Source organism: Pyxicephalus adspersus, chromosome 3 (genome assembly GCF_032062135.1).
Source record: "Pyxicephalus adspersus chromosome 3, UCB_Pads_2.0, whole genome shotgun sequence".
NCBI classification, from domain to species: Eukaryota; Metazoa; Chordata; class Amphibia; order Anura; family Pyxicephalidae; genus Pyxicephalus; species Pyxicephalus adspersus.
Genome location: NC_092860.1, coordinates 25197302 through 25209416, shown reverse-complemented (window position 1 = coordinate 25209416; position 12115 = coordinate 25197302). Strand labels below are relative to the sequence as shown.

Here is a 12115-nt window from a genome sequence, read left to right as displayed (position 1 = left end):
TGGCGTTTTATATGTATTTGTGCTATGATGGGTGAAATAAATATCTATGGCAGTGTGGTAAAAAGAACATTCACAGGATTTGAGGTTCTTCCCCCTCCCTCTTTAGTGGATATTGGATATAGCCACTTTCTCTCCTGGATTCCCCCATATGGAGCTGACATTTACTTTGTATTAGTTAATTTGTGATATAAATGCTTAATTATGTAAGTGGAAAGATTTTTATGTTTGTGCAAATAGTATGATATGCTATAGATTGAGCCATATGATAAATTATATGTTTGTTTTTAGACTGTACAAAGTTAGATATTCCCCTGAGGAAGTTTTGTTTTTGAAACGTGCGGAGGAATGCCTATAAATGTAAATGCATCATTTTTACTGCAAAGAAAAGGATTTGCAAAATATTTATCGCTAAAGTGGAGCTTGTTGTCAGATTTTAATGTATTCTATAATTGAATAAAAATGTTTGTATTGTTGTAACTTTCTGGGATGTGGTACCATTCAATGGGCCTAAAATGAATACTTCCCTTATCCAAAAAGAGAATATTTATCCTTTCGTGACCTTACCAAGTTGCAAGTTCATCAGTTCTTCCTTTTGTATTGGATCAGCGGTCTTCACTCTTCTCATCCAGGAAACTTGCCACAAGCTGCCACTTCTGGAGGCCTATGAATTACCGGTGCTTTTTGTTTCTTACTGTGGAATATATAAGCTAAAATTGCATAAGGTCACAGCACATCATCAGCAAGGGTTCCTTTTTTAGAAAGTTCAAGGTAGCTTTTGGCAGATAAAAGTTGACAAAATATTTTACTTTTGCAATTGGAGAATAAATCTGTCAGGAGAGAAAGATGGGATCTGTCCTATGTAACCAATATCTAAAATGATCTTTAGGAAAAATTAGGACTACTTTTATTCTTGGTTCTTTCAAGTCTTCATCATAAATATAAAACACATATTCTTGAAAAAATATATATTTTACACAATAGCTATGCCAAAATTACAGCACAAAGCACAAATATATTCAGTATTCAAAATTAAAAGATTACAAATAATGCCAGTTGTCTGTCAAAATGAAATATACTGAGAAAAATCTAATTTCAAACTTTTGAACTAAAGAAGATTTTTGTGTGGCATTTAGTTAACACAATCTTTAATGCATTTAAAAAAAAATATTTTTTAATTCCAATTATTTTAAAACATATTTAAAACCATTTTCATAAAATCAAAGGAAATATATCTCAATAACATATACCAAACACAAGGCCTACATGTACATGAATTGTAGCATTTGTCACTTAATCCTAAGCCCAACGGGGATGCACATAGATTTATTTTTAACGTGTTTCGCAGAAACTAGTCTGCTTCATCAGGAAGAAAGAGGAAGTAATGCGTGATGTTTTTGACCACTCCTTGCAAATGTGAAATTCCTTTACTTGGAACAGTTTTGTGATGAATGCCAATTTATGCCAAAAACTATCCTTGTGTAGCCCCCCAACACACACACACACACACACACACACACACACACACACACAACAAGGTTTTTCCCAAATACTTGAAAATACTTCCTCAAATCCTCAATTTTTTTTTCCAAAAACGTATGTGTATATGTGTGTATGTATATGTGTGTGTGTGTGTGTGTATATATATATATATATATATATATATATATATTATATATATATATATATATATATATATATATATTTTTTTTTTTTTAATGCCTAGAATTTTTTTTTCGTATGACTATATAAATGTATATTATTGTATTATAGTTGTGTTTTTGTTTATTGTGGCTAAAATTGGCTATTGTTTGCCATTGTTTCAGACTTGGTGTTAACAGAATATGTTAAAATGTTAGTGACCACCTCTACAATAACAGAATAAAAACAGCAGTACACTTTAAAAAAAAATGTTTTAATACTTCCAGAAGGCAATGGGTAAAACTTGGTCCTCTTGCACTTTAACCCTTCTTGGCCAGTTTTAACATTTCTAGCGTGTCTGATGGCCTGTCACCTTCTGGATGCTGGCGTTCCTTCTGCCATTGGCTATGTCACAGCTTTGTCCTTTTGTGATGTACAAGTAGTCCCTGAGCTAAGGACATCCGACATGCAGACCACTCCTAGATACGAACAGGGCTTCCCTGCTCTCTCTTGTGCAGGATGGAGGCTTGATGGGGGGGAGGGGCGGTTTGCATGATTTGTAGAAGAAATCTTTTGCTAAACACAGCTGAGGTTGTGGGTGATCTTAAGGACTGAGCTATTCTGCAACATCTTGTAACTCTTTAATGACCAAGATCAAAGCACAGTTTGCTCCAAAAGTTAAGGAGGGTCTAGGCTCTATAAAGTCTTTGTTTTTGCTTTGTTGTGATTAACTTGCAGTAAGGTGTTTTTTTTTTTTTTACAGTAACTGACACCACACTGCTTAATAATATGTTGAGACAATTGTGACAAACATCTGTCCTATTTGCATTTATTTAAATAATGTACCTGTTGCGACCTGTATACAAATTCATTTTAAGAACAAACCTACAGTCCCTATCTCTTATGTAACCCGGGGATAGAAACTGTAACCCCAAATGGAAGATTAGGTATTGGACACATGCACAACAGCTTGTATCATGACACAAACAACAGTTTGTGTCATGATACCATTTATTTAAAAATCCAGCAGTAGTGGGCAACCTATTTTTTGTGCAGCCATTACATTCTTTTCTTTTTGGTATGCTTTGTTACAGAAGTACAGAAGGGGGTCATGATTAATTATTTGGAATGGACTGCCAATGCAACTTAACAGCTAATAAAGCGGATTGCCTTAACACTGTCCATACTGCACAAGTTACAACAATTGACAGGAATGACATGACTTTAATTATTTCCTTTTTACAGGGTACTGTTGTAATATTATTTTTTTAACATGGTGACAGGGTCACTTTAAGGTGTCAAAATAAATTATTTTCTAGTAACCTACACTGTTACAAAGTACTGTAACCTTACATATTAAGGCATATGGAAGGAAAAATACTATTTTATTCATTAAAATTCCCCAATGTGTTCTGGTTGCTTCAAGGAAAATATTTCACTAAATCAAGTAAATGCATTAGCCTATTTTACTGGATAAATAAAAAAGTATGTCCTGGACACGTTAGTAAAGTGGTTCTTTCATTAGCCAACCATTCTTGATTCATTAAGGACTGCTTTGAAGGCTCAAAAGAGCTAGTGAACTGCCTGGAGATTCCATATGCACTCTCAGTTTTAATTCCCATAAGAATACCTAATATTCCAGTGTTCTGCTTCCTCCCCTGCAGAAATATATATACTTATTAAAGCATAAAACAAATCTTGCACTCTTTGTAACTCCCTTTCAAATTAATGCACGTATTACTGCTCTTTACTGTGTGCAGGGTGACTCGTTTTGTACCTGCCCCAATCATTTTTTGCAGGCGGCTTGTTGCGTTTGGAACTGCTGTCCATATACACAACAGTAATGTCTATTGTAAAATGTAATATTTCAGGCACTTTGTGCATGAGGAAAAAATATGTATATCCTTTTAAAAATGTCTGGGCCCCTCTTCCCCCTTCACAAATCAATTACTTAGTAGGTGTAAATGTACCTAAAAAAAAACTGTGTAGTCCTTGTGTAAACCTTAAACTTTGCACGGCCTTCTGTTGTTGGTGCCTAGATGAGGATGATGTCCCAGCCCTAATACTTCTCCATCCTGTGTAATCTGCTGGTTCCATCTCTCCACTGAGTAATGGGTGGATAAACAAGTCCAGCCTGTGTGACAATCATGCCTGCTACCATAAATACAGTGGAGATATAAGTGTAGGCACCCTACGACAGGAAATGAATAATATATTCAGGGGATTATCAAGTTAATCTAACTTCCCATGTGCATTGATTTCTGCTCTGTGGCAGGCACTTTTTAATATGTTTTATGAGGAAGAACACAAACTGGGAGGCAAGTTTGTTTTATTGGAGAAGAGTCTTTGCAAATCCATTCAATAAAGATCTGACTAATTTTACAAGTGCATTATATACTCTAGGAACAATGTGCATAGGTAGTTCTTTCTTGTTGTTATAGTTACTGAAGCTAACCCCACAGTAATATAAATAGGAACAGAACAGGATATACATTGTAAAGATTTGAAACAAAAATATACATTTATATAGCACAGCAGGGTGCCTTAGAAATGTTTGTACTCTCCTTGTTTCAGGGTTCCGAAGTCTGTACACCTCAATAACAAATGAATAAACATAGTTCTTTTTTCCTATAATAAGAGTCTTATGTTACCTGATGTCTATAATATCTCTGCTATAAGCATCAGGAACTCAAAGGCTTTACACCATGGTCTTCCTTATGGTGATATTCACTCTCCAGTGTATATCTGACCCCTTAGTTTTGCCTGGCATTCATAATCCACATGTTGGTGTGCTGGTCTGAGGTCACAGCTATGGATCTCCACCTCTAGTCTTATACACTTTGTATCCATCATTTTTCTAAGCTGCCCACTACTTTTTTAGAGCATTAAACAAAAATGTCCATATTTACACCTCAAGTCTGCATTTCCCATTTTGGGTTCAAGGGAGCTCTGGGGTTCTTTCAGAGTTTGATATATGGTGCTACACTTTTAGTAATTCTGTTGAAGCAACTTTTTATTTGGCTGTAATTGGTGTCTTGCTTATAAATATACTTTTGTTAATACCAATGGATGGTGATGAAGTTGTTATAGATCAGATTTGCTGAAATGTTGCTTAGATGTGTTTATACTCAGGTATGTTTCTTTTTCTCAGAAACAAATATAACTTGTTGGGCTTCTTTGGCTTCATTCTGTGGTTCAACTCAGTTGGGTGATTGTGGAGGCCGGGCCATCTGATACCGCACCTCATCACTTCCTTCTTGATCAAAAAGCCCTTGCGAAGCTTGGAGATGTGTTTTTGGGTCTTTTGGAAAACCATTCCAGATGACTACCTCATGAATTTGATTAGGAGACCAGAAAGCTGTACTAAGCTGTCAAGGCAAAAGGTGGCTACTTTGAAGAATCTAAAAACAAAAAAACTAATCTGGTTTGTTTAAACCCTAAACCTGTATGTGTTCCTTCATAGGCTACATACACACGTCAGATGATTCTCATCCGATAATGACCTTAGGGCTAGTATCAGACCAGAATCTAAGGTGTGTACAGCGCTCGTCGATCTATGAACAATACAAATCAAGGGGAGAGAGGGCAGCGGGGTGCTACTCAATCATTCTCCCTTCTCCATAGAGCAGAAAGGATGGTGAAAAATCCTTTCCAACGACAATTATTGAACGTGTCTACGTAGCCATAGTTTTGATGTTATCATTAATAATTTACAATGTGGAAAATGGTAAAAAAATTAAAAACAAACATTAAGCTGTTTAATAAAATATATATTTTTAACACCAACGGAGTGTTTGTTTGATACACAGGGTATGGTACATTGTTTATTCGTTGAGTTATAGATTTTAGTAGGAGTGTTGCTGTTGTGTTTATTGAAATACACAGCACTTCTTTTCCATATTATAAGTTATACTACTGCTTATGGAAAGAATGGACAATTGTCAGAAATATATTCAGTTTAATTCCATGTTCTTTAGGAATTAAGACTTCTAAAGTTGCTGCTGCAAGACCTTTTTCTGAGGTTTTTATTTAACCGCTGCTTTGAGCGGTTAAATGAAAGCGGTGAGCAGTTTTGCTAGTTGAGACATTAGTAATCTCACTGCGAATGCTATTCCAGTAGGCATGTCCTTGCATTGGCAATCCTACATGCTAAGAATAGGATAGTCACTCCAAAAATTCAAAGGCTCTATTGAAATATGCAGTCTTTTTAAAATATGCTTTCTTAGCCCACAACATTTCTGCAACAGATCTATGGTTTGAATCATGCACTTCTACTAGGATCAGAGCAGAGCCTTCACCATTGAAAGAACTGGAATCCAATAGAAATGGGTTGGCCACTGACAGGTTGGGGAGGATAGAGCTGAATGATACTAGATATCCTCTAGCTAGAAAATTAAGTCTAGCAGCAGCCTCTGTAGAAAGCTTTGTGCAGTGAAGTAAAATATGAGTAAGTTACACTGGTTCCGAAGAGGAGCCTGTAGAACTATGCAAGAACAAAAGTAAGGCAGAAGTTCAATGTCAACATTCATGTGTTAAGAGTAATTAAAGTAACGTCAATATTAAATTTTGAAGCCATCCTAAGATATCTTCACTCAGAAGATCAATACCTATGCAGCAAGAAAATAAATTTGAAAATCTTTACATATAAAACAGGGCACATGACAAAAGAATTTACTTTTTCTATACCAAAAAAAGCTTTTGCCACATAGAAGTAAAATTTTAAAAGTAAGACAAGTTTACATTCATTGTGACAGTGAGGACTTCATTCAAATACATGGGCCTGATTTATTGAAGCTCTTCAAAACTGGAGAAAATAGACTATCTTGGGAGAATCTGGGTTATCAAAGCAAACCTGGAATGCATTTCATAAAATAATTTTCTTCTATTTGTCAAATGTTTTAAATTCCTGACCAAATCCCTTCTAGTCTAATAAGTCAGTCCCTTTGTAATGGTAATATGTTGGTATGATTGATAACCTATTTGTCTTTCAGCAGATTTACAGTTTCAAACTTTTGTGTCTGTCTGTGTGCTATTTTTTCCTAAATTCCTTGTTTTCTGTCTCCACCAGATGTTCTCAAACAATGATGAAGCTCTAATTAACAAGAAGCTTCCCAAGGAGCTGCTACTTAGGTGAGTATTTTTGCAAATTTACAGATTTGTCAGTGAACAGTGTTACAGGTGCATAATCTGTGTACCAATTTATATCACATCAGGTTTAAGCAAGTCATTTGTGATATGATAATTTATAAAAAATAATTTATTTTTGTCTTTTCATTTCCTAGGATTTTCTCCTTCTTAGATGTTGTAACCCTTTGTCGATGTGCCCAAGTCTCCAGAGTAAGTAAAGAGGGTTAACGACTTATCTTCTCCAAAACACATTTTTGAAAGCATTGCTGAGGCATTGGGAAATTACTGTCATCTCTAAGGGATTTATTGCTCTGTTCCTGAAACTGTCCATTAAAAACCAAGGTAGACATTGTCACTTATCTAGCTGAAGTGTTAGTAATGTAAAATGTAACTGGAACAGGTAGGTAGATTTTACTGTCTTTAGTTTGAGATAAAGAAGGATAGGCCTGAGATCTGTCCTGTATAACAAATACATTATGCCACTTTACATTGTACTGCAATAGAAACCCTGGTGTAGTCTATGTGCCCTAATATAAAACAATATTAGAACAGGTACATTTTTTAATACAAGAATGTGTGTTACAGACTGTAACGATCAATGAGTGCATAAACATTTAATGTCTAAGGAGAATCTTTACCCACTGCCCTTACAATGTACACTACAGAACATACAAGCAGTAACGGCACTCTAAAACTAGATATCCTTCACCTCTGTAGTTATATGCAGTGTGGAGAAATTGTTTTCAAAGGTCATTATGAAGGAATTGAAATCTTTAATGTTATTTCCTTCTTTCTATTCAAGCAGATTATGGCAACATTGTAGTATTCTAATGTATAGTAATAAAAGGTTTGTTTCCAAAGCGGATTCCCAGGCAAACTACAAGCCCCCCTTCTACACCCCTTTTCCACTCCTATTTAACTGGCCACTTAAAAAATCTTAAACTAAACCAATGGTCACATGACACTCAATTCACTAAGTTTTTTGGCTTTCTTCTTCTTTGTTTACAGTGTTAGGGGCATTTTTGGGTCTTGTTGTTTTGGAAGTTTTATTTGACTGTTCTGGAGTGGACAGCATGCCATAGAGATCCCCTTATTACTAGGAGAATATTTATATATGAAAAAGGTTTTATGACCATTGGAGGTTAGCTTAGACACACATCATGCCAGTACTCAGACTGTTGTATCTGTGGATAACTTGACCTCAGATTGCAGTAAGTATGGGTGAGGAGGGCTCAGTCAGGTTAGTAAGGGTTCATGCTTATTGATATTTTCAAAGTGTTCTCCAAACTAGAGACAAAACAACTATTTGTTGGTTTGTTAGGTATCTTGTGTGTTTTTTTTTTTTTCTTCTTCTGTTTACGTCTGGCCATACTTTAACTTGATCAATACATAATTTTCAGGCTTGGAACGTCCTCGCTCTTGATGGCAGCAATTGGCAACGAATCGACTTATTCGACTTTCAGAGGGATATTGAGGTAACCATGAAGCTTTCATTATCCTAATCTTTTCCTTTTTCACTTGGTTGGCATTGACCTCAAACTACCATTGTCTGCTATTAGTAGTAGGTCCACTACTTTTTCTGTTTTCCAGGGCCGGGTAGTAGAGAATATATCCAAAAGATGTGGTGGATTTTTGCGCAAATTAAGTTTACGTGGATGCCTGGGTGTGGGAGATAATGCTCTCAGGTACAATGTTTCCTTTTCTTTACCATCATTCTTTACTACACTTGTTGGTTTTCTTTCATTTAACAATCTTCCCTGTATTCTGCAGAACCTTTGCCCAAAACTGTAGGAATATTGAAGTTTTAAACCTGAATGGGTGCACCAAAATCACTGACACGTAAGTAGTATTTCTGGCTTAGGGTGAATACTGGCATTTCCATATTCGTTCATAGCAAAGTGTTAAGCTTTGAAGAAACATGACTATAATTTTTGATTTGCTTTTTAGCTGGTAATCGGGAGATCAAATTTGACTTGTATGCATTCTGTATCTCTTACCCACCTAAATTACTGTGGTAATCTGAAGGCAAAACAATGACCGTCCAATTTTTATAGTCATCTCTACTTTTAATTGTATGGCAAGTTTCTGATGCAATAATCCACCTAGACAATCTGCAATTAATTTGCCCATTGAACAAGGAGGATGAAATATTCCGCTAAATCTTTATTTCAATAAAGCCAATCTTTGTTTGAATAGCCATTTGTATTTTTGAACAAAACCGTAGACTTCCACGAGTCGTCCAGGAGGTGTTTACAAGGCAAGATCACAATATTGGTAGAAATGAGGAGAATTGCAGAATATAAAGGAAATTGTATAAAAAAAAGTAGCAATATTAATACAAAATAAAACTGCACATACTGAGTCTATTAAAATTAAAAGAAGTCCTTTTTTTTTTTTTTAGATCCTGGGGAAATTAAAAAAAAAAAAAAATTATATATATATATAGAAATTTTTTTTTTTTTTTTAACTATTATTACATTTACATAGCGCTGAAATATTACGCATTGCTTTACAAAGTCCATAGTTATGTTACTAGCTGTTCCTTAAAGGGGCTCACAATCTAATGTCCTTACCATAGTTATATGTCATTACCACTAGCCAGAGTGCTAACCTCTGAGCCACTGTGTTACCTGTATAGCAATAAAGTGTAGAGCTTCAGTATGTTTTTTCCAGGTTACCAATGAAAGCCACTTCTTTGTCCTGACCGGCAGCATAACGGATCCCAGTCTTGGGTGTAGGCGTGTTCTGAGCTTTATAAACTCTCCCCTCTGCATGCACTAATAAAAAGTGCTGATTCGTTCTTCTAAAGCCCAGAGCTTCAGGACTTTTTTGTTCACAGGTAAAAAAATATAGTCCACAATCCAGCCAAACTCTGAAACATTATAGTCCTTAGACGAACTTAGTCACAGAATGCATATGTCTCTCCCAGGGGGCAAAACACTTATGTTTGGATGTATTTTAGACATTTTTCACCTGTGAACAATAGTTTGAAAGCTCAGGACTTCAAAACATGGTTCTGTGCATTTATATGTTTAATATTAATCAAAAGAACAAAAATGTAAGGTTTGTACTAACAAGTCAGCAGAAAAGTGAACATTATAAGCTAGGACTGTTGTGCTTCATGAGGCCTCTTCTGATATGATATTGCTTGTGCTGTACATACTGGAAAAGGCCTTATACCATTGCAAAAAATACAGAGCCTGGTTGTTTTTATAGCTGGTTTGGAATTTGTATTGAGTGACTTTACCATTTTGAAAAGCCTACATAAGTTTGTTTTCCCAGTATTTAATAAGTGAAATGACTTTGGCTTTGTTATAGTACATGCTACATTGTGTTCTGTTACATGTCTGTCCTCCTTACAGAACCTCATCTAGCCTCAGTAAATTTTGTTGTAAACTCAGACATTTGGACTTGGCATCTTGCACCTCTATTACTAATTTATCCTTAAAGGCTCTCAGGTAAGATTTACTTTCATGTTTCTGTATCATTTATCTTATAATGTAATCAAATTGATGTGATGTTATTATATTAGCTTGGGACAGGACAGGCTTCAAACGGACCTATTACCAACATTTTTACTTAACCTAAAAGGGTAGACAACATTTGGTTCCCAAAAATCTAGCTATACTAAAGTAGATTTCAGACTGCACGTCATTTTTTTCATGTTGACCGCATTCTGGTTCCTACAACAAAATGTTTGTGAACGCTGTAATAATTTGGGGGATTCATTCAGCAGCACTCCTGTATTTTAAAGTGACAAGCCAAAAACATGTATTGGAGTGATATACTGTATGTGTTACATTTTGAGTACATGCATAGTAAAATATGTCGAACTAAATTGTATCTAATTCTTGGTTTTAGATGTAGGGCTTTACTGTTATTCAATGCTTGGTTAAAGAGATGCAGGACCACCATTACAAATTTTTGGGCCCATACTAAATAAACTTCCTTGACCCCCCTCCTTCATGTCTAAAAATTCTAACATTGCAAAAGTTAAGCTCCTTTAGTCAGGACACAGTAACCTTTGTTTTCCCTGTACCCTCAGTTACAGTAAATAAGGGAAAATCTACAACATAGGCACACAAATCAATATCTGATGAGTGTTCTATCTTCCCCCTACTAAATAAATTGTATGTTTATTTCTGTCAATGTTGCTGTTGAGGTTTCCCTTTCTACCTGGAACTGAGGATAAATCTTTTTACAGAACTTCAGATCACAGGGGTGACACGGGATACTAACCCTTCCCCACTAAAAAAATGTTTGAATTGTGCATACATGTTAAAAATCTGTATAAAATGTATGCATGGGCAAAAAAAAAGAAAATATTTGGTACAATTTTTCAAAACATGTATATTCCTAATCCTGCTAGAAATTCTGTGTGTTCTTAATTTCACTGGCTTTCTGCCGTACTGCACTGAAATCCCAGCTAGTGTTTTCAGGCCTTGACCAATTCTGTCTACCAGTTCCTGTCTTTGGGTGACAACCCCTCTGCTCCATACATTGAGCACAATGAGTGAACCAGGTCACCCTAGTACAGTAAGTGTTGTACTGGCAGGATTACTACTTTAAAATAAAGGAAAAGAAAACAAATACACCCACTTATGAAAGATCTGAACACATTACATTAAGTGTTTCAAACACAGTTTTGATACACCTAAACAATTTACTCTACAACATCCTTCATTGCCTGCCTTTTGTTTTTCTTTCCCTCCCAAAAAGGCGACGTATGAAGGCGACGTATGGTTGTCATTTTGTGTCTTTATGTGATGCTTTTGCAGGTGGAGAGCCAGAAGAGCTTTCCAATATTTTTAGCATTCACAAGTCATAGGAGGTTTTTGACAGGGTAAAATCTTGGGTTGCATACTGCCTCATAGATATAAGTTGCTCACATTACTTGATAAATAGTTCTTTACTGTTTTGCTTTCTGTATAGAAAGATTTCTAGAAGCTTAAAAGAAGACCCAGGAACCAAATGTCTATATGTCTATGACAGTATATCCTTTACTAATTAATCTAATGGTGCCAGTAAGATAACTTGGTGCACATAGGTGCCTTTATAGAGACTTGTACTGTTAGAACTAAGTAGGCGGCCACTTTTGACCTCCTTCTAAGAATGCATGGCATCTTTCTATTCTGCTGATTCGATACTTCAGTAGTTTGAATCACTAGAATGAAACAAAAAGAATGAAAAGTATACAAATAAGGATTTACGTCTTGCTTTCTTGTTCCAGATAAATTATTTTATATACCAAATCACAGTTGGTATTGAAACCAGAGGGAACTAGACAAAATGCATCTTTAGAAGGAGGTTGAAGTCCTTTTTTTGTGGGTTTCAAAAAAATACATCTATT

General features: G+C 35.5%; 1 protein-coding gene across 2 annotated transcripts in view; it reads left to right on the top strand.

The window, feature by feature from the left end:
* The window catches only part of FBXL20 (F-box and leucine rich repeat protein 20), a 33773-nt gene that overhangs the window by 9927 nt on the left and 11731 nt on the right, over positions 1-12115 (top strand). For both annotated transcript variants that reach the window (XM_072403998.1, XM_072403999.1), the window contains exons 2-7: positions 6707-6768; positions 6921-6975; positions 8166-8240; positions 8356-8450; positions 8536-8604; positions 10128-10223. In XM_072403998.1, the coding sequence (XP_072260099.1) occupies positions 6707-6768; positions 6921-6975; positions 8166-8240; positions 8356-8450; positions 8536-8604; positions 10128-10223 (452 nt within the window). The remainder of the gene's footprint in view (positions 1-6706; positions 6769-6920; positions 6976-8165; positions 8241-8355; positions 8451-8535; positions 8605-10127; positions 10224-12115) is intronic.